This window comes from Sebastes umbrosus, chromosome 6 (assembly GCF_015220745.1).
Source record: "Sebastes umbrosus isolate fSebUmb1 chromosome 6, fSebUmb1.pri, whole genome shotgun sequence".
Lineage (NCBI taxonomy): Eukaryota > Metazoa > Chordata > Actinopteri > Perciformes > Sebastidae > Sebastes > Sebastes umbrosus.
Window position 1 is genome coordinate 33628246 of NC_051274.1, and position 23910 is coordinate 33652155.

Sequence of the window (23910 nt, forward strand, 5' to 3'; positions counted from 1 at the left end):
CTGCCCCCTCGGTTCCTCGTATATGTCATTGTGCCCTGACCCTCCCCCTCCACCAACTCAGCGGCCACCGCCACCGTCCACCCCTTCACATGGCCGCAAGATCCCAAAACCCCAGGCCCACACTGCCAACATGAAAGGTTGTTCAGAGGCGGCGCGAGGAAGAGAAAAAAGTGAGGAGGAGGCATTTCTCTCACTTCTATCTTTTCTTCCTCCCTTCCTCCGGCCAGGGGGGAGAAAGGGTCGTTTACATAATTCATGGGACACACAGGAGAAAACGGGCCATTGAGCAGTAAAAAAAAGTTTGGATGGAGCAGTCGTGGGGGACGGAGGGGTGGAGGGGTGGAGGGGGGGGGACATGTATGCCAGTCTTTGTGCCCCCGGACCCATCTTCCCTGCTTCTCTCCATTCATCACTACTCCCCACACACACAGTCATTGTCCCGCGTTCGTCATTAACCTCTGGTACGAGTCGGCCGCCTCTCCTCCGATCAAGACGCGTCTCCATGGGAAAGAAATCATTTCATCACGCCTTGGCAAACCCGGCAAATAGATGTTTCATGGCCTCTTTTGCTGATGTGGACATTTTGATGGACAGCGCGGAGGCAAAAGTCATTAACCCCGAGCGTACTGTAGCTATCAAGGCGGAGAAAGGGAGAGGCAGGGCTTTGCTTTAGAGGAAATTAAACTTGATTACGGCGCGGTGATGCTGACGTTAGCCATAAGGACCCGTGTTCACATCATATTCACACATGTAAGACACACACACGGACCTTAAAATCAGCACCTTCAGCATTTCTAGATGTCCCACGGGGCTCTTGTCAGTCCACCATTACTCCTGGGTGTCCGTTTCATTGTCACATGCCGCATTTGCTCTTTTTTTTTTTTTCCGTACTGCATTTCCACCATTAACCTGAAAACAAGTAAAGCAAATCCCCGACCATCCTATCACTAATACCCCGTTTAAACACTTAACTGTCCACGTTTACATTGAATAATGAGACCACTTCTCGCATGAGCTCCTCGGCATGCCGTTTGTTTACAAAGAAGCAGATTGTCTCCAAATCAGCAGTCATTTTGAGGCGGGGGGGGGAGCATGTGCTTAGAAATCCTTTCTCTCTCCTCGTCCCCCCCTTCGCCGAGCATCTGTATGTATTTGTTGTACTAATGAACGGAACAAAAGTTTCCGGGGGCCCTGTGGAAGGGAGAGAGGGAGGGGGGGGGACGGTTTGTGAGGGAGAACAGCCGTAGCGAGGCTGAAGGCTGAAGTGGAGTCCGCTGAGTGGTCAGTCGCCGTGAGGTTGACAGTGAGAGAACAGAAGACAGCGAGAGCGACGGAGACTTGACCCGGCAACCTCTCCTCTCCTTTCTCCAGCCTTTTCCTCCGACCCCTCCTCAACCCTTCTCTTCAGATGATAGATGACCCTCCCTCTCATTCATGTCAAAAGCTCCCCCCCCCGCCCGCCTCCCCGCACAGACCTCCAAAATGACGTGCCTATTGTCTACACATGTGCACATACATTCTGGGGCGTGCACGCCACGTACACATCGCAGCCGTCTAGCCAATCACTCTTTTTCATCTGTGCCAGTGGATACCGAGACTCCAACCTCTCAACCTCACATGCAGACCTCGTCATAGACACACACACACACATATACAGACGCACACGCTCGCTGTCACTCCCACTGAGACCTTTACCTCCAGGCAGCAGGTATGGATTTGTAAAGAGTTGGAGACGAATGAATGGATGGATGGATGGATGGACGTATCAGGAGGAAGGTGGAGAACGAGGAGTGCAGAACGGACACTGGGCAGTAAATTACTTTGCCAATCAATCTCCCCCCCCTCCCCGGGTACCCTTGATGAAAGCTGTGCAAACTTTCCTTTACCGCTTTAAGTAACCCTCCTACAGTTTGTCAGCAGAAGGCTGTGAAACAGGGTGGACAAACAAGACGCGGGATTGAATGTTGCCGGGAGGAGGGAGAGGAAAGGACAGTATAGGGCCCTGATACTCCAAGCCGACGGTCGTCCATCAGACAGTTTGGGGCCGTCGGTGAGCGTCTGTCTGCCTGCTTTTTGCGGTTTGTCCACGAATACCATTATTTTGGGCTTCAAAGCTTCGGTGAGAAACACAGACGTACACACACACACACACACACACAGCCCCATGCGCCCATAGAACGCTTTCTTCTTCTACACTTGTTTTCTGGCAACTTTGAGAGTGTCTCTGCCCAGAACTGTGAAGGGAGAGTAAGGGCTGTTGGGAATGTTAATTTGGTAATTTGTTGTTTTATATAAGCAGGGGAGGGATGGTGGTGGTGGTGGTGGTGGTGATGGTGGTGGTCGTGCAGCACACTTGGTCTGTGTGTTTGGGTCTGTCGGGGGCGGGGGGGGGAGGTTGTGTTGGAGGGCGAGGGTAATGCTGGGTGACAAGGTCCAGCTCAGTGATGCAGATGACTCCCAACCAAGTTGTTTTTCTACGAGAGAATCGGGCAAAAATACCATGACGGTCGGAGAGCAAGAAGCGCCCCATGCCCATAGAAGGTATTAAGATGTCTCAGATACATAGCTGCCCTCCTCCTCCTCCTCCTCCTCCTCCTGACTCTCAGTCACTCTCTCTCACTCCTAAATCTGGGATGGTGGCCAAGTGCCACCAAGGACACTAAGGCTAATAAATCATCCTCGTTTCAACATCTGCCCAGTCCCAAAGGGGCTGCCCACCGCCGCCACCCCACCCCTTGTGAAGATGGGTCCTTGGCTTTATTCCTCTTTCAGCATCTCTCCATACTCCCCCACGACACCCCCTCCCTGACTGACAAAACGTCTATTGTCCCGTGCCCAAGTGAAGAAGAGACCCTCTTTTCCCCTCTTTGACAAAAGCCGTCTGAAGCCAAGATGGGGACTGCCAGCCGAGATGCCTGGGACCCGGCGGGGGTGCCCCCTCTTCCCCCCTTCAACTTTTCTCCCGCCTTCTGGTTCATCCATCCCTCGCTCTCGCTCTTACTTTTAATACTCCCCTCCTGCGGGGGTCACTCACTCAGCTCGCCCCCGCCCTTTTCATCGGGGTGAACTCTCAGCCTCGCATAAAGACATCAAGTGACAGCAGCGAGAGAAAACAGCCAGATTTGGCAGAAAGAGATATTCGACATGGCTGTCAGTGGCCATTCTGCATGCCTTTTGTTCCCTCGGGTGTAGTTGAAATAGATAAATAAACAGTCATAGGCTGAAAAGCTGGGATCAGAAGCTTGTCGCATTTATTCATATTGAACGGAGAAGAAAAAGAGGCAAAAACCTGCTGCTGCCAATTAAGAAGAATGAGACAAAACTCAATTCACAGTGTTTAGGTTTGTTTTCACGGCCGAGGCTAAAAACTAAGCTATTCAGGGGCTCTCTGTGGCTCGCTCTAAAGATGGCAGTAGGTCTTTAGCATTGTGGGTGTCGCCATGTGGCAAGAGAAGATCTGGGAAGTTGTCTCTGGACTCATCAGTTAAGGAGCGTTCTCTCCACGGTTACTCACAAGGCTTCATTTGCTGTGAATGCACGGCCCCTTTTTTCCCAGCACCTCAAACTCACCCCCAACAACGGGGAGTACCGCCCAGAACTGTGCACGGGCCAGCCTCCGGCCGCATTCACAGGACTGTCTGCTTAGAGAGAACAAAGTCACGCCACTTTGACTTGTCAGGATGCTTTGAAGATGATGCTTGCCAGGAAATTTAGCATTGTGATTGCGATAAAATTTCAAAGCTAAAATCTTTTTCTTCGCAATTTTAGGACAAAACAGAATTAATAAAAGAAATGTACACATCTGCTCCTTTTTGTATACTTCATACATCGCAGCTGTGCAACGTGTTTTATGACATTAATTGCTGGAAAGCAGTGTTAATTCTGGAAGCTATTTTAGATTTAGGCTTATTTAAGTCATTTGTAGCCTTCGTTGTTTTAGTCTAGTTTGGGCGACGACAACTTCACCGAAAAGTCATTACATTTTAGTCCAAATATTTTCTCTCTTGATTTTGTCAGCTATTTTTTTTATTTGATATTAGTCCTGTTAAGTCATCAGAACATTTCTGTCATTTATCATTTATTTAACATTTATCTTTTCATTATTTGATGAAAAGCACGGGTTGAATGATGAAGAATGCAGCTTTGCAGTTAGTTCATGATTCGTGATTCAGTCGCACCCGCCGATCCGTTATGAGAGCTAATACGCCCACCCAACATGTAAAAATATGCGTTACTCAACCATCCGAACGTGACGCCGTAAACCTTCAACTTTATGCATTATAGTAGCACAATTATCAGGATTGAGGTGTGAAACAAGGAAGAGACGGACTGAGTTTTTATGTTTTTAAACTACATTTTAGTCTCGTCTTTTTTCGTCAACGATATTGCGTGTTTGGTATCGTCACCGTTAGTGTTTAATAACCTCTGTGCCGCCTCGTCTTAGTTATGGAAGATCGTTGACAAACATATTTTGTCATACGTTCCGTTCCAAAAGTCGCTATTTCCCTAAAGAAGAAAACACACCTCATTGCTGAAGGGTTAAGAAAGAGGTATTCATAATTATTACATCAAGTAAATGTGCATTGTTTAACAATATTTAGTCTCACTTTTCCGTGTTTACTGGCGGGCCTCAAACCTCAACTTTATGCAAATGTTTTCATTTTACCGAAACTACTCAAGCAGGGAGGAACATTTACCAACAAGGCCCTGTGATGAATTAGTCAATTAGTGTTAGTGCCATTTTTTGTTTCATATTTTATTCTGAATTATGCAGATGGAGGCACTGTAATTAATGCTTTTTTTTGTGTGTGTTTGGGTCATTATGCATGGAAATGTATTTGCCTCTAATTCAGAGCTTGGAGTGTTTGCTCATTAAAAGTGGCGAGGCTTTCAGGACGGGAATACGTCTCCACAAAAGGCTTCTTGATAAACATTGTTCGCTGCATTCCAGTATCCGCTATTCACTAAATATGTTTTGTTCTTTGTGCAATTTCCCCTCAACGCAGCGATGATCAGAGTCACATCGAATCTCATTGAATAGAAATATTCTGTAATCTGATTTTCCGCTCCCAGGCAGACCGCATTCCTTCACAGCTCTTCTCTCCCCCTGCAAAACATTTTAGATTTCCAATTAGCCCCTGAGAAGAATGGCTAATTTACCGCGGCGAGCAGGCGACTGATGTCTCAATCTGCCGGGTGTCAGCGCCGTGAAAAGGAGTACTCTCGTGTAGGCACACACACACACACACTTACAGAGACACACATGAAAGTACTGAGTGTGAGGGGTGAGAACAGATCAAATCCAGCATGGCGAGTAGAAGAAAAAAGTAATTTATTAAAAAATTAATGCAAAACAAATAAGGAAAGCACTCCTTTTTTTTTTCCCAATCAGTGAAGAGGGGTCTTATTGAGGCACTAGAGCGGCAGGACAGGCAGCAGTTCAGCAGTGGCCCCAGATTGACTCGTCTGTGAGTGAACAGCCAGCCAGCTCCTCCACACAACACCCACATTGTCCGCCGTGCCAAGGAGCCAGAGCAGCGCTCCGCTCCTCGGGGGGGCTGCCTGAGACGAACACATTATAGATACATGTTAGCCTTGGCCCGACCTTCTGTATACTGCGCGGAGCACTCAGCGGAAAGGAGACAAGAGGAAGGAGGGAGGAGATGAGAAATGAAATGCACATGGAAGTTATTGAATGCTAGAGAAAGGATAAGCTTATCCGACAGCTTAACGTGCTCCAAGAAAGTTGTTTAAAGAGAGAATTCCTATCACTCTTACATCTAGTGAATTGAAAACGCTGTGAAACAAGATCTACTAGACGGTGGGTGAGAAGAGATAAAGGGAGAGAGAGATGCTATTTGGTGAGACAAGATGTTTCATAAGCTCGCGGTTTTGGCTTTGGTTATGTGTCAGAATCGGCTCTCTAGATCTTCCATCTTTTACTCCGTGCCTTATGAGGCCCCCTGCTTGTCCCGATGGGAAACCTCAGAGCTGCAGCGCTATCACGCTGCGTGATGGTCACTAGCAAGCGGCCAAGCTCCCTGATAGGGAGAGAGAGAGAAAGAGAGATTCCTGTCTGGCTCCCAAAACCCAAACAACATTACTGGCACTGTCCTATATTTCTCCCGCTCTCTCTTTTCCCAGCCTGCTGTTAAACACACACACAATTCCCCACAAAGTGTTGTTTCAGCTTCTATCTCTCCACTGTCATTAACCAGAGGCCGGCTGACTGACACTCCCTCTTGTCTGCGTGTCTGCAGCCAGTCCCTCATTCACTTAAGGCCCATCAGCGGCCACAGTCTTTATCTTGCCCAGGGCAGCCCTGTGATAACACTGTTAACAACAGTAATGTGTGGCGCGAGGGAGCCGCTGGAGCTGCCACTGTCAGGGTGAGTAAGTGAGGTCAAGGGCTTTTAACATCTGGTGACGTTACGGATGTCACGGTGAGGACATTTTTCCACCGGTTAATAAACTTGTGACAACACCAGGGTTACCGATTATGTGCCAATATTAGGGATGCACCGATACCACTTTTTTTCAGACCGAGTACAAGTACTTACATTTGTGTGTACTCGCCGATACCGAGTACCGATACCGAGTACGATACGAGTACTTCTCTGTGCCAAAAGACCCTCGTTAACAGCCAGCTGGAGGGTGTGAGCAACACACGGTAGGCTGGGGAGTCCCGCATACGAAGCGGTGCGCCACGACCGGCTCTAGGTCGGCTTGGAAAGGCTCGGGGCGGAGGTGGCTCGCGGCCGCAGCTGTGTGCCCGACCACCGCGTGACATCGATAACACCGACTACCGCGTGTATGCCTAGGTGACGTTGCACCAAATGAGCTCCACTTCATCCCTCTTCTTTTCTCTCTGTTCAAACTCGTGTCCATCTTTTTAGTTTTCTAACGCCTTCCCCTGTTCTACCGCTTCCAATGTTAACAGTGTCGGAGGGGGAGAAAAGAAGGACTGAACAGGGCCTTCTCTCCCCGCCTGCCTTAGGGAAAACACTGGTGTTATTTTAGAAATCACACTGTTAAAGATTAATGTGGGCCTGGAGGAGTGTGTCATCGTTCCTTAACGACGGGGCCGAGACGCCGAATAAAGCCGGCACTGTGTTCTGTCCCACAGCCCAAGGACAGATAAGTTTCCTCTCACCAGGCTCGCCCCTCGCCCTCCCTCCTCCCTTCTGTCCAATAACTCTCTCCCCTAAGTCATCTATTACAACCAGCGGCCAAAATTAGAAGACGTTTAATGGCTCCAAAATCAGTTTCTTCCCTGCTCTTAGTTTGTTTGGTCATTTCTTTTTTTTTTTTTTGTTATTGAAATAGACAAAGGCGTGGGCGAAGGATAGCTTACGTTCTGGCTTTGCAGATATAAAAACAACGAGAAAAGGGGTCGAGAGGGTGTTCGCAAACATTTTCCATGCTGATTGCTCTAGTTAGATGACTAATGGAAAGTCCCGGCTCCAAGTTGTGACCATGCAACTCCCCCAATAAAGTCATCTGTCATCATCCCGTGCACCGGCCAGACAGACAGACAGCTATAAACCAGGGTTCAGAGACCACGGCGGAGAGCATCCTATCTGTACATGTCAGGCCTTTGTTATTCTAACAGAAGACGATGATAGCTATTAAATGTAACCGGTATCACGGACACCAATGAAGATAATAATGATAAGAGTTTTTAACAGTTGGCGATGACGATGATAAAGACCTGTGAAGTTTTGATGAGGTGTGCAAATGGGACTTACATAGTATCCCTCGCTGAAGGTTTTCTGCTGATAACGGAAGCACCTTCGATAAGCCGTGGAACATCAATCTTAGTGACAGAGATAGTCTCTGCTTCACACTAACAGGGTTGTAAAGGGCCTTCACCTGATATGGCCCGGCTGATAAACTCATTTGTGATGAGCCCGAAGGTCAACTGAATGGATATTTGTATTAACCTGCATATTAGTGGTGAGCTGTCTTTGACGGAGTAGAGAGCATTTGGCAGTCTGACACACCTGAGACGGAGGATCTTTAGTATTGATTAGGGATATTAAGGCTCAGTTTTAAAGCTAGAGTGAATCTATCATATGAAACTATAAAACCTAAGGAATCTATCGGTACCAACCATGTCACACTAGCTTGTACCAAAGGAGGTTAAATAACGCTCCAAACTTACGCTGAATTTTAGCAAGGAAAAACTGTCGTGGCCATTTTCAAAGAGGTCCCTTGACCTCTGACCTCCAGATCAGTGAATGTAAATGGGTTCTATGGGTACCCACGAGTCTCCCCTTTACAGACATGCCCACTTTATGATAATCACATGCAGTTTGGGGCAAGTCATAGTCAAGTCAGCACACTGACACACTGACAGCTGTTGTTGCCTGTTGGGCTGCAGTTTGCCATGTTATGATTGGAGCATATTGTTTTATGCTAAATGTAGTACCTGTGAGGGTTTCTGGACAATATCTGTCATTGTTTTGTGTTATTGATTTCCAATAATAAATATATACATACATTTGCATAAAGCAGCATATTTGTCCACTCCCATGTTGATAAGAGGATTAAATACTTGACAAATGTCCCTTTAAGGTACATTTTGAACTATCTGTTAAAAAGAAAAATGTGCTATTAAGTTGTGATTTTAAACGATTGACAGCTCTAGTGTTGATGCAACAGGACGGTTTTATGTCTTATTGAACTTTGGAATGACATGAGGTATCTGTCACCACAAAGTCCACCGTCGTACATAGTTTTTTCCACTCCGTGTCCCGGGACAGCCGACAGCATCATATCATTGCTTTTGCAACATCATTACCATGTCAAGTCTTTTGAAGTCTGAGACCATCCTTGAAATTATCAAAGTCAGCGACACTCCACAACTCATCTTGAAGGGTTTTTCATGGCAAAAACATCAGACAACGGCCTTTGTACGAGGGAGTGGGACTGCTACATTATCTCCACTCAATTATATCTTCTCCAAAGAGTCCTCAAGGCCGGACCATAAAGACCGATGACAGAGGCTCCAGAGATGTAACTGTATCGATGTCGAGCGGCAGTTGACGAGATGTCTCGCAACCATGTTTTCATCCGACGTTGTTCTTTCAAGCAAGTTGAGTAAACAGGACGGTTGTGAATCACGCCATTACAATGTTCTGGGACATTGTGGCCGTCTAATCAATTTCATTAGCTGCATAAATCATGACAGCTTGACATTTATTGTGGAGGTGATGGGTTGATCCCGTGGACTTGGAGACAGCTCTCGTGGTGATAAATGTTGCTATCTCTTGAGAATAGAGTGTGTGTGTGTGTGTGTGTGTGTGTGCGTGTGTGCGTGTGTGTGTGTGTGTGTGTGTGTGTGTGTGTGTGTGTACAGGCAGACAGAGGGAGGGTTGGAAAGAGAGAAAAACACTGGACGGGGAGCAAAAGAGCCCCAAAGAGGTTGCTGTGCAGCAACAAATGTTCGACTGAGCGAATCAATGAGAGCACAACGGTGGAGGATTCATTTGCACAATGGGTTCAATCGATCATTTCTCAGTGTTAGTTTGGTGTTTCAAATCGTGGTTGCTCTTCAAATGAGTATTTTTAGTGCTTTTAGAGTGTGTAATTTTGCTTTGGTTGTTACTTCTTTGTTGTATAATCTTCGGACAGTTGTTGTATTATTCGTTATTCAGTCGTTACACTGAGACTGTGGAAGCTTTCTTGTCATTATTTATCATGTATTACATTTTTAATGGCTGGTGGAAGTTGAAAAAATAACCAGTCATCATGATTTAGGGGCCATTATATGCATTATATACGTATCATTTTTCCAACCCTGTCTTCTACAAAATGACATTCCCATACAAATAAACTGCACTCTCAATTACGTTTCGAGGTATTTTCTCCCAGATTACGGTCATGATTTTAAACAGTTTATACACGTAGTTAGTGTTGTAAGTTAAAACAAAACAAAACATAAAATGCAACAACACTACCTAGTTAGGTTTAGGCAACAAAACTACTGGGTTAGATTTAGTAAAAAACCATCATGGTTTGGCTTAATATGACTATGCCATTGAAACAAAACAAAACCAAAACGCAACAAGGTAGTATGACATACTACCATCCATTGGTTGGTACCAATGGATGCATTAGTTTTTTCTAGTTTCATGTTATGATGCTAGTATCTTTAGTGACTTTAAAACTGAGCCCGCTACAACCTCCGACAGATCGAAGAGCAGCCAAGGTTAATAAAAATCGCAACTTGCATTAAAGGAAGGGTTGACGATGTTCTCCAGTCTCCACTACTTGTTCTATTGGTTGAAATGGTCTTTACACCCCGACAGCGATCCATTACTGATGAGCTCTGAGAAAGGACCGGAAAAGAGCCGTTATCTGTAGCTGCTGTAATCCTGTAAAAACGTCCACCAATCACTGCCTCGAGGTCCGCTTGGAAAGAACCAATCAGATGCCTCCCTGTCTCCCTGCTCGTACTCTACTCTTGGCGTGCACCAGCCTGAACTCAAAGCGCGTCGCCGCCGCACGCTTACTGGAGAATGGAAGAGAAATCTCAGCCCTGCAGTAGCACTGCCGCGGTTACTTGTCATGAGGTAGCGTTGTTGAGTTGAGGTCCTCTCTCCGCTCTGTGTCTGTGAAGTAGTTACGATACGAGTTTAGACAGAGCTCCTGAGGCGATGCTTCTTTCAGATAATGCCATCCTTCCAACATCATCGTCCCTATCTTTAATGCGTTAAAGAAATTAGTGGCGTTAAAAGGAATGTGCGTCATGGTCATCAAGGTTTGGCTACTTGTTATTATAACACGTAACTTCCTATAACGGTCGCTCGATATTCTATGTCACCTGCTCTGCGTGCCGCTCGTTGTACTACGTCTCTTGCTGCGGACTTACAAACCTATTTTGTGATACATCAAAGGCAAATATAATCCGCGACCAAATACATTTCCTTCCAAACATAATTGAGAAAATGTAGTTTAATTGTGGTTACAGGGTTGCATTTTTCCTTTCCATAAACCTCCCTGCTAAATGTGTTCCTCAGGGGCCACCATAGTGAAAGAAAGCATTTGTAGCCAGGATGTCCAGACAGTATCTTTTGGCAGTAGCAGCTGGCTGAACCGCTCCGGTCTTTACATGTTTCCACTGTGCAAATAATCTGATTGGCCACCAAAAGAACTCACCAGGATAAACGGTGCACCGGTTACAGTCCATTTGTTAAACACAAACGCTATTTGTGTTTTATCTCCACATCATATACTCAAAATTATATCCACGCTAATAGCAGCCATTACAACTATTAAGCTGCCGTTATTATTGTTGGTATTTATATATGGTGTACGTGCTTCAGCTAGTGGGACTTTGACGTTTGAAATAAACCTTTTGATTGAAGTTTTTTGATCTGGCATTGTAGAATGCCAAAACAATCATATAATGCAGAAACACACTCTTTTATTCCTACAGCTGGTCAGTTCTCAGTAAAAGGAAGGACAGATGCAGCGTTCAGCATGTCGCAGTCATTTTAGTTGTTGGAAAAGAGTATGTGTTGAAGTGTATTGTTAGGGCTGTCAATCGATTAAAATATTTAATCGTGATTAATCGCAAATTAATCACACATTTTTTATATGTTCAAAATGTACCTGGTGGGCAAATATGCTGCTTTATACAAAAATTTGTATATATTTATTATTGGAAATCAATAAATAACACAAAACAATGACAGATATTCTCCAGAAACCCTCACAGGTACTGCATTTAGCATAAAAGGTATGCTCAAATCATAAGGGGAGACTCGTGGGTACCCATAGAACCCATTTTCATTCACATATCTGGAGGTCAGAGATCAAGGGACCCCTTTGAAAATGGCCTCTCCAGTTTTTCCTCGCCAAAATTTAGCGGAAGTTTGGAGCGTTCTTTAACTTTCCTTCATGACAAGCTAGTATGACATGGTTGGTACCGATGGATTCCTTAGGTTGTTTAGTTTCATATGATGCCAGGATCTTCACTCTAGCTTTAAAACTGAGCCCGCCACAACCTCTGAAAAAAAAACATTATCGCGTTAACTTTGACATCTCTAGTATTGGTGCAATAAAAGCAACTAAAGACTGCCGATCTTACAAAGAGTGTCTCATGAACACTAGGATCTGTTTACTCTTTCCTCAGCACACGCCGCTCCATTCACCTCTGTCCTACTGATGACCTAACATCTAAGCTCAGAGTCTTCCCCGTAAACACAGAGAGGCCATGCCAGTACAAAGAGAACCATTGAGAGAGTGAAGACAGGCTAAAGAACTAAGCGGACACTTGGAGTGTAGACAGAGGAGCTCTGGGAGTTGTTTGATAATTGATCTGCATGTAATTATGTAATAGTTTTAGTGTGTGTAATTTGTTTCTGTTTGGTGCATAGGATCAAACCCGTATCTCCAAAAGTACCCCGCCGCACACAAACAAAAACACACTCATACGCCAGAGCAGGAAATCCACGGTCAGGCCTTGTTTATTTATCTGCTGGAGAAATCTCGTCAGCGAGTCACTCGGCGTGGCTTTGGCCTTCTCAAGCAGCATCATCATCATCATCATCATCATCATCATCATGGTGTGTATAGGGCTTGACCTCGGTGTAAACCCTCGGAGCCCTAAAGAAAGCCCCTGCTTGTCCCGGCCACTGACCCATATATACATGCACTTAGCCTCCAAGTCACTAGAGACTTTTCACTTCTATGTTTGGGCCCGCGCCCAAACTCTATGTGTGTGTATGTGTGGGTGTGTGTGTGTGTGGTCAAAAATGCAGAAAAGCCACAGGATGGATTTTCAGGGGGATGCCTGACCGACTAAAACACACACAAGTACAGATAGTACTAGCTTTCTCAAAATGTGTTTCTCCTCCTCCATCTTGCTCTCCGTCTAACTGCTGTCCAGTCTTCTTGTTTCCTTCCTGTACATATATTGGATTTGAAGAAAGAGGCGGAGTGGAGGAATGAAAAGCTACCAGAACCCCTCTGTTTATGTTGAAATATGCAAACGGGTGTAAATATTTAGCCGGACCCCGATAAACGATATGCAATTTACTCGCCAGTTATCCGTCGTCACGTGACAATATCTCAGTGGCTGCTGTCCAGAAAGCCCCCGATGCGATGAGAGATCCCCGCCTGCCCGCGCCCCCCCTCTCTCTCTGTGTTTCCGCGTCCTTTTCTACCTACTGAGAGGAATTCCTGGTTTGAATTAGGGATTCATATATTGGCACAAGACGGAGAGGACAGACAGTGTGGTCTGGTGTCTGTTTCTAAATACACAAATTCAGTTTGCGAGGGGGAAATGGAGATATGAAACATATGACATTGCTGCGCCGAAAAGCCAATATCAGATTTATGTAGTGCATAAATGTAAACATTCATGTATGCATACGCTGCGCTGGCATGTGGCTCAGCTGAGGTTTCGCGAAATGAAAAGTATCCATGGCATGACCTTTTGATTCGATCTATACGCCCTCAAGTCAAGACCCTAAATCTTCCTCCCTGCTCGCTCAGAGCCAACGGGAAGAATAGGAGATCATTAGAAATACGGCAATATTATTTTTCTTCCTGCTGCCGCGTATCGATAAACTGCAACCTTTATCAAAATGAAGAGGCAGGACGTGATATATCATTATCTGAAAGGCATGCCGCGGCAGCTGCCGATGCTGTGTAGGCAATCCTCTTAGGCCAAAAGGTAGCATTATTTATTGGGCCTCGGCCCTGCAGGCTGTCACAATATCTGCTAGCAGGAAGATCTATCGGCACGCCCTTATTCACTTATGATTATTACTGATCATCTGCCCAAATGACTTATCAATAAAGCGAAGGCCAAAGCAGATAATTTATCTGTACGGTTCTGTCGATATCAAGTTCAGAGTCAACGGCCTTAAAAGGATAAGGGGCCGTGGTGGTCAGGTGATGGATGGATCATACAAGGTCCCCATGAAAATATGACCCTTTTAATAAATTTGCAGTTTCTTCTTCCTCCCTCCCGCTGCATTCCTCTCGCTCTCTGTTTTCATCAAAGTGAGCCTCTTTCCCAACGTTTGTTTGCTGAATAAGTGCAAACCTCACCTTGTAACACGGAGAGAAATGAGTTCAAACGCCGCCAACTGTCAGATGTATGAATACAAATATTGAATCGGCTTATTTGTACCAAGCGTATAGTGTTGAGACCGCACATGTCTATGCAAGACCTGTGAATCATCCAGGACATTGAAATGATGAGACAAGCCTGTCCGGAGTCAATGCAAACACTGCCAGGATATTTCACTATGGCATTTCCTTCCATAAATCACACAAAGACTTTCAGGACACACGGGGTCAACGCTCGTTCTGTAAATATCAGCCCGTTTGTGTTTGACAAGTGGCCGTGACTTTCCAGAGTCGCACAATAGTTCCGAGTGTTTGCCTTCCAAATCTAACCTTTGTGCGCTAAGCTCTATCTCACCAACAGTTCTCAGCTCCGTCACGGCGGCCGCACCCTGCACAGACCCATCTGGATGTAGGGTTGGGTAACAGTGTTGGCTTTAGCGTGGTTGTGATAAGTGTCAAGCTAATCTGATCTCTCCTCTTTCTGTTCAGACAATGGCATCTCATGCGTTCCTTTGGCATCTTTCGCTTTTACTGACTGTATGATTTTCTCACATTAAGCTTCGCAGCAAAGTGGAGATGGAGATAAGCAAACCAAACGGTGATTATGTTCATAATTACCTTCTCTATCCACTAAGTAAGACGAGAAAGAGAGAAAGTTTCCTATCAGCACTCCCCTTGATGTTTGCCTTGGCCAAAGCACCTCAAGTCTTCCGCTTATTAAAGTCATCATGAATATGTTTTATCTGATGGACGCCCAGTTTCCTGGTATTTAGCAGCGCAAATTTCAACCCTGTTTACTCCTCTCCTGCCTTTTTCTCCCCGCCTCCCTACTTAAAGTGGCAGAAGGCAGAATATTTCTGGCATCATTGGGGGAAAACGTCCTTAGTAACCTTTCAGCATATTGTAATTCAAATGTTCTGAGAGAGACTTCTGCTCCTCCTCATGGCTCTGTTTTCAGGCTTTAAAACATCTAGCCCGTGACGGGAGACTTTGGCCAATCACAGGTCATTTCAGAGAGAGAGAGAGCGTTCCTATTGGCTGTTCATTCATTGGATGAAGCTGTCAATCACTCGCTTACTCCGATCAAACAGTCAAACTAGGCAGCGCTGATCAAATATGAATACATTTTCTGTCACTGTAATGCCTATTTCTCTCCTCAGATGTGTTCAGGAACATCTTGTAGTGTACTGTTTAGCTGTAAAATGAGAACGTCGGTGACCCGGCAGCCATGTTGAGATCTGTTGAGGAAATACCAAGCACCGCCCACCAGCAGGAGAAAACACAACAAGGTGTTTCTGAACACATTTGAGGAGAGAAATAGACATTACAGTAACAGAATATTGATTCATATTTGATCAGCGCTGCCTAGTTTGACCGTTTGATCGGAGTTGGCGAGTGATTGACAGCTGCTCAGAGACGGGAAGGCTCCAGATCGGCTCTGATTGCTTGTTTTCCTCCGGTCTGTGAAATCTTGCAGATGCCATTAGGAGCACCGGAGGACACGAGGAACATGATTTTTATCAGATTACCTGTCTCTTGCACTACGGTCAGGATATAGTGACCGTTTTATAAAAACAACTCTTTTTTTATCATATTATATTTCAACCCACTGCAGCTTTAAGCTCAGTGAGCAACCTCATTGTTGAGGCATGTTTTTAAGAAGTCCTAGCTCTGGTCTTGTTTTGGGTCAGCTGTCAAGGCCCCCTATCTCTGGGAAGTCCCGAAATAGCCCCATTTTACACCCTTTTAAAGGACAAGCCAGAGAAAGGACTTGGAAGTACAACCAGGCACCGTCTGACTGGATGCTAAAGAGCAGACTGAATCAGACGTGTATCCTTAGTCAAACAGTCTCTGATTCTGGCAGGAACGTGTAAAAGGTTCCTTATCAGGGAGTTCAGATGATAGTGAGAGAGACCTCAGAGAAAAACACTGGAGACTTGATATCCACAATGTCTTTTTCTTCCTTTTTTGGAGCAGTCGTGCTGTTTCATTGATTGTAAAGTGTTCCGATCAGATTCGCCAGTATCTGGGAGTCAGAGGAGTCAGATCCATTTGTTGAGATCATGTTTGACATGATGGTTAGCTCCTATTTTAAAGGCTCCAGCAATGAGAAACAGAGCCTCCCCCCCCCCCCCCCCTTTTCATTTTTCTTTCTTTTTTTCCTCCCTGACACAAATACACTTTCTCTGCAGTTTATTATTCAACACGACCCGCAGTGAAAGACCGTTTCCTCTCCCATCTATACGTCAAAGAGATCAATAACCCGTCCAGGGCTTTGCCACCACAGTGAGATCCTGTCGGCGTGCCAAGAAGCTGCGAAAGTTCCCCAATAAATGCGTAGCAAAACTTTCAATTTGTGGCTTTCTTGGTGTGGCTCTTGCAGCCAATGGGTTGTCAGTCAGGGCCCTGGTTCAAAAAAGCCCTGAGGTTTTGTTTGCTGCTGGTTCTTTTTGGAAACTTGCGGCTTTGTGACATCCGCAGCCATCCATTGGGCCGTGTTGCCGTATTGCCTCATATTATCCAGAGTTGAGGAGAATTGTTTTTGGCGACGGAACGCTAACATTTTCCTACGGCGCAAACCTCCAAGTGGGGCCCTCTTCTTCGAGGATGATGATGATGATGAGCAAGCTTTGTAAGTTCCTCCTCTGGTTGCTATGGCTACTTACTCAGCCTTCTCATTGGTGTGACTAGAAGTCATGATGTATGGGTCCTTCTGTGAAGGTTTGACTTGCAAAACCACCACATGCTTCACAGAAAACTCCTCTTTCTGCTGTTTTTTTTTCATGTTAAACGACTTCTGGAAATAAACTGAGCGGGATTTCGCTCCGTCATGTGTTTTAGGCTGTGACAGGTCTTGTGAAAACAATGAGGCAAGTCCACTCAGTGAGTGTCTCTCCCCACGTCGTGTTTTCTTTGTCCGCTCGGTCATCGCGGCACGTCAATGCGAATGGTGCTAAAGTGGTGTTGAAAAACTCCTGACTCTGTCCAATAACAAAAGCTGCGCTATGAAACACTAATAACGGCGGGGTTTTCCCTCCCGCCTGGTGTGAAAGCACACACCACAGACACGGGTGAGATACACACATCCTCACATACACAAACACTTTCACGCACACCCCTAATGAGAGCTCTGGACAGCTCTCGGTGGAAGGATTCTGCAGGTGGCTGCACTTTCATCAAGCCACGACTGGATTTGTTTATGTTTGAGGTCATACGGGCCGGAGAGAGAGAGAGGTTAGTGTGCCCAGACACACACACTCGCAGACACTTTCTAATTACCCTCACTTCAGTGTTTTCTCTTTTCCATAAGACATATTGACATGTCAGCATTCAGCCGGGTAGATACAGAACAAATGGACAATTTTACCTCTCTGTGTAGCGGAAAAATCTATCCCTCTCTACATAGGCCGGTCTCTATTCGGAGCCGTCTCACCGACCCCGAGTACAAGTCACTTTGAGATGACGGTGACGCGTGCAATAAATCATAGCGCCGCCAGTCAGCGGCCAATCACATTTTCCTTCCCTAATTAATAGCTTATTTATTTGCTTGGCGGGGTCGTGCCTCAGGGCTCGGCCGTTCTGCGTGTTTGTCTGGTAGACGAGTGTGTGTGTGCAGTACAGTATGTTGAAAGAGCATCTCCACCTGCCGTTGTGTCACATTTATTGTCCTCATTGCACAAGCCCTCGCTTCTCACCGCTGGAAACCCCGATCTTTAACCAGAAAAAGAAAACCCTCATTGGGTAGCGTTTCAACAGACAACAACAATTTGGATTACAATTGCATAGAATTGAAAGCCAGGAAGCTTTTATAATTAGCTTTGTGTTTCTGGACCCAAAACCTGAGGTTTGGACGACAGAAAGCCCGCACCGTCCCGACCCGACCCCCCACCTGAAGCTGAAAGACATTAAGGCATCAGTAAAAACCACTCGTGTCTGCTCGCATGTCTTCTACAGTTTTAGGTTTCTCTTGCACAATTTGATACACACACATATTTACACTTGGCATGTAGCTGAACAGAGCAGTGGGGAAAGTCCAGAAATTGTCCTATAGTTGTTGAACGCCTGGTAGCATTTTAGACGAGCCAGCCAAGCTGTTGGTTTTGTAAACTGTTGCAGCTGGTCTTGTGCATTACAAGAAAGGGGAAGTCCTCTCTCTCTCTCTCTCTCTCTCTCTCCCTCCCTCTCTTTTACTCTCTCTCTCTCTCTCTCTCTCTCTCTATTTCACTATCTACTCTATCGCCATGTTTAAAGTTCAGAAGCACATTTCTACTTCCACAGCAGATACATTAACTTATTTCCACAAAATAAATAAGTAAACAAAAAAAAAGTAGAGTAACAAATTTTGAGGAGAGAATATGCAAAAAAAAAAAATGCAAAATGACCATTTTGTAATCCGTCTCTTTTGTTTGTTCAAACCAGCACATCAGAATCTGTGACTATTTTTACAAAAAGCAGAACCATTTCTCTCGGTCTCAGGAATGCAATACATAAACATACGCACCCTCACGAGATGCTGCATAGAGGCCAGCGTTGCTACACACGACTGTCAACCAGGAAATCGGAGTTTGAGACCGGTGTTTTGTTTCGTAAGTTACGTGATTGACGTTTGTGTCGTATTTCCTAAACCTAATTAAGTGGTTTCGCTGCCTAAACCTAACCACAAACGTTACCGTAGTTTTGTTGTTTGGCGTACAAATGACACGCGAAAAGCCTAACATGCGTCCTCATGACACGAGTAACGTCCTTGTTGTCTGGTTGCACGTACCCGCCAGCTCGCCACTCTTATTTGCACATTTTCAAAATACTGTAGGGATACGCTGCAGTTACAAGTCAACACGATGTGACAAATTTGATTGGCCACGAGGGACGCGGCGTCTCGTGTTGACATGTTGTTGCGTTGTTTGATTTCAGGAACAGGATGCTTCTGTAAAGGTTTAGATGATGTGTAAGTAGGCCTGAGAACACCGCTGTAAGTATCTGTGGTGTAATTGCTGCCATTTGCTGAGGCTGAGAAACAGATCCCCTTGACAGCTTAATGTAGGAAACCACTCCGTACGGCACGCCGGTGCACACATGGCCCATCTGGTGCACCGTTTAGCGAGAGAGGAGAGGACGAAGAATCGAGAGCGAACTTCTGTTTAGATGTGGATTAAATAGTGTTAAACTTCTGGACACATCCACAAGCTCACACACACAATTCATAATCACCTCCCGTGAATCGGTGCCTTGTATAGGAAGGTGCATAAAAGAAGCTGCTTGTACGCCAGAATTGAAAGAATGGCTCCACAGTTTCCACAGGCAGATTCCACGGCAGATAAATGTCTCTTTCCCAATCACGGTGGGCCACGCCGAAGTTTAGGAAACTTCAATATGTCAGCTCGAATGTAAAGGCAGCCAGTCTCGTCAACAACACACCTACTGTGAAGGGGCAGATGGGGAGGATAGGGGAGCAGGAAAAGGGAGGCTCAGATACGCCGTCTGTCTGTGCTTGAGGAAGTTTTATTGGCCTAATTTCACTTAAACTCTGTAAAGTAGCACGCTGATCCCCCCCACCCTGCCTGAAACTGCTCTGAAAACAGTCTGCATCTCCTCTTTGATCCTCAGTTGCCATCAATGGGCTTCAGAGAAAGAGACAGACAGACAGACGGACGGAGAGAGAGACTCTGGGTTGCCATTATATATGTGAAATGCTCCCTCATTGCAGCAGGGGCAGCCCCATCTCTTCATCATTCCCCCACTTCCTTCATTTCCTCTGGCAGACACTGGGAGCATTCTACCACCCATCTGCCCCCAGTAAATATTGCTTGAAGGCTTAATTATACACACACACACACACACACTCACAGACACGGTCTCGGCGAAATTTCCTGCAACGCTGAAGCGGAGAATTAACGTCAAATCTGTGGGGCATTCATTCATCAGAGTGGGTGTGTGTGTGTGTGTTATGTTTGCTTCTGTGTGTGTTTTTGTGACCCCTTAGTCCATTATTATATCCCTCTGGTCACATTTGTAGCCCAGAGGGTCTGTGTGATGAACTGTGAACACCCTGTGCTCGTGTCATCAAGCGGCGACGGTCACAACACCACGGCCGCAGGAATCAATATTCCCTTTAAATGCTTTAATAAACAGATTTTTCTTCTCACCTGTTTTTATTTTTTCTTCATGTTTTTTTTAATAAAGTTTTTTGGTAAGCGCTTTACAAATGTATATCTTTTTGTTTGTGTTTTTCTTAGCAGATGATGAATGACGATGACGAAGCCTCCCCTGACAGCTGCATCAAAAAGGTAAGACGGTTACACCTGTTTATGTTATTTTATGTTTCCTGTCTCTGTACCTCTGTCCTTGCGTGACGACCATCACGCTGGGTTTACCTACAGTATACAGCAAAGGTATCGGAAAACATTGTGAATGTGAAGTAATGAAGTGGCAGTTTATAGCAAGCATAAAATGTAGATAGATATCTCTTCTACATTTGTACAGTATGTCTGTATTTGTAAGACAAAATAGTCGCCTTTCCAAAAAATGTTTACGCTTGCTTGAGGTGGTTTTTGTCTGAATGTGATATGGAAACACCTTTGCCACATAATTCTATCTACATATAACTCACATTACTAATCAGCTGTTTTCGCTGTCGGCGTCGTCTCGGATATTCCCGTAACGTGTGAATGCCTGTTTTCGTCTCCGGACAACATGAAACACTCATGTCATCAACACTAGGGGCCGTCCTGAATACCAGTTTCTGGGCTTTGAATCTTCGGTGAGAAATATTTGAAGGTGTTCAAAGCTTCGGGACAGAGCCGCTGCCGCACTACTACTGTACACACACGCCTTTTTCTGGTGGTTTAAATAGCTATATTATTATATTTTCTGAGCTTTCTACAAAAGCTTGAATTGCTTGAAAGTTGGATTCATTGGCTGTGTTTCAGTAACTTATGAGCCTTTCTTATCAAAAGAACAGAGAGCCTGTCTCCACTCAGACAAAAACACTGACACATGCACTCACACTGTGACCGACACGTCCCATTGACCAGTCACTGACCACTTTATGAGGTGATAAATTTATTGAAGAGGCTGGACAGTTTGCTTTTACGGCCAGTGTCGCCGGGTCAAGGGAGGACAGCGAGAGAGTTCATGTCCATCTAATGGTCCGTGAAAGAACAATGGCTGCAGCGGAGTGGACTCTCTCGCTCTCTCTCTTTCTCTCTCTCTCTCTGAGAACGACTGCAGGCGTAGCGCCGAGGCAAGATAGTTGAAAACTGAATAAATGGTTGAAAATGGGACAGCAGTAAATGATCTGGGGTTTTAAACAATAATAGTTGAGCTTTAAATGGAAACATTTGTTTACAATATTGACTTTGATTAAAGGCCCCATTTCGTGCTTTTTTTCAGGTGCATGCTTGTATTTTGTTTACACTCTTTAATGTTCAAAAAGCACATTATTTTTCCCATACTGTCTGTCTGAATATACCCAGTTGGCTCAAAGTGGGCTGGCACTTCTTCTTTTTAGTCCTTACCGTGACGTTTTCCTGCGAACTTTTTCACAAGCTGCTGGTACTCTTCTCTGCTCTCTCTAGAAAAAGCCCAGTCTGCTCTGATTGGCCTGCAAGAAAAATATGGCGCACCTTTGCAAAAGTAGTTGTGAAACCTGTGGGCGATATAGGAAGGGGAGCCAGATCTGAATGACTTGTTGAATCACATCTTTTCTGATCTAGACAGCCCACAGAAAACTGACTGGGTCGTCTTATTTCACAGTTTGTGGCTCCAGAAAAGTGAGTTTTTCCTGATATGTCCTCTTTAATGTTGGTCGACAGAACAGAGCTAAAAACATTCATTATGTCACACAAGTGGCGTTCATCGTGGATTTAGCTATCAAAGAACTGAGATTTGGACTCCAAAGTTTGTATTCGCCTCTTTGTCTTATCTTACATGAGAGGACGGTGAAAACATCAGGAGCAGAACTAATGGAGGACTATTTTTCAATCCGTAATCCAGCTCCTCTTATAATAAAAGCAGTGTGTGAGAGAGAGAGGAGACGCCTCGAGAGCAACCCACGTATTTCACTTTAAAGTGTCTTTTGGCGTAATTTACAGTTCTGACCAGTTTTAGAAAACCAAAATCTCACTACATTTGCATTTCAGGTCAGGGGTCATGTTGCCGTATACCGTCTGTAGACGGGCCGCCTGGTTGATTTGAAATCCTGCATTAAGTCAATGAGCTTATTTTAAGAGTTGACCGCAGGTGGTTTGGGCCGGTCCCTGTTTCCCACATGTGTTCGTACTACGTGGAAAAAATCGAGACAGTTTTATAAAACTACCTCAACGCCTTCCTTCCACAGAAGAGTGGTCCGTGCACACACACACAGACATGCACTGATAGGAGCGTAATGTGCAACACACACACACACTCAGGCTCACACAGATGACAGAATACAGATATATACAGTATAGTTACCTATGGTACATGAAATCCAAACACACACACACACTCACACACACTCACACTGGCCACATCTCATTATGCGGAGTGTGAGTTGCGGTGGGCCCTCGTCGGGCGGTGGCAGACCACATGCCTGTTATGAATATGAATGAAATTATGCATGAGCCATTCCTTATGACATGACTCATTCATCCACATCGTGCAGTCACACATACACACACACACACACACACACACACACACGCGCACACACACGCACACACACACACACACACACATAAACATTGACTTCTCCTTTCTCCACCGTGTCATTAACATCGCTATGCTTGATTAAGGCAGAATGTTAATTGAGTTGTAGCTTGTGAATAAACTAGTTCACTGCTGAAAGGTGTGTGTGTGTGTGTGTGTGTGTGTGTGCGTGTGTGCGTGCGTGTGTGTGTGTGTGTGTGTGTGTGTGTGTGTGTGAGAGACTGCTAGTGTTATTAGTTCTTATTTGTGGCTGTGCTGTACATCACAGTAAAACAGATGTGTTGTTGTGTTTGAATATGTTATACGTACAGAGGGCTGCTGCATGATTATGGCCAAAATGATAATCACGATTATTTTTTCAATCAACAATCAAAATGTATTTGTATATATAGCCCTTTACAATAACCAAAAGGTACCCAAAGTGCTTCACATTAACATCAAGAAATAACAGGAATAAAAACATAACATATCATAAAATCATAAAAAGGTACATAAGAAGCATATGGAAAATGTCTCAGTGCTACTAGGTATTAAAAGACAATCTAAATTAAAAAAGTCTTGAGCTTAGATTTAAAGAGTACTACGTCAGTGATCGACCGAGGAGCAGCGACAGCAAAAGCACGATCACCCCACAACTTATACCTCGACCTTGGGACTTCTAAAAAGAAGTTGACCAGATAACCACAAAGCCCCGTTATGCTCGCGGAGAGTTAAAATCTCGGACAAATGCGGCAGGGCGAGGTCATTAATGGATTTAAAAAACAAACATCAAGAGCTTCAAATTGATTCTAAAAACGAACTGGAAGCCAACTGAGTGAGTAAAGTACAGGGGAGGGGGGGGTAATGTGTTCACGTCTGGAAGTGTTGGTTAAAAAGCGAGCAGCAGCATTTTTGCACAAGTTGGAGGCGCGTGAGGAAAGACTGGCTGAGACCAACATACGGCGCATTACAATAATCAAGTCTCGAGCTAATACAGGCGTGAACTGCTTTCTCAGGATCGTGCCGATTGAGAAAGGGCATTCACCCTGCCCCTTTGTTAGCTACATTTTAAAGTCAAATGCTTCAATCTGGTGCACTTAGAGAGCAAAATTAGCAACATTAAGAGGCTAGATACACAATTGCATGCTCTTAATTTAA

General features: G+C 45.1%; 1 protein-coding gene across 8 annotated transcripts in view; it reads left to right on the plus strand.

Moving 5' to 3' along the window:
• Window positions 1-23910, plus strand: part of prdm16 (PR domain containing 16) — a 337870-nt gene that overhangs the window by 197315 nt on the left and 116645 nt on the right. For all 8 annotated transcript variants that reach the window (XM_037772558.1, XM_037772560.1, XM_037772554.1 and 5 more), the window contains one exon: window positions 20322-20372. In XM_037772558.1, coding sequence (XP_037628486.1) covers window positions 20322-20372 — 51 coding nt within the window. The remainder of the gene's footprint in view (window positions 1-20321; window positions 20373-23910) is intronic.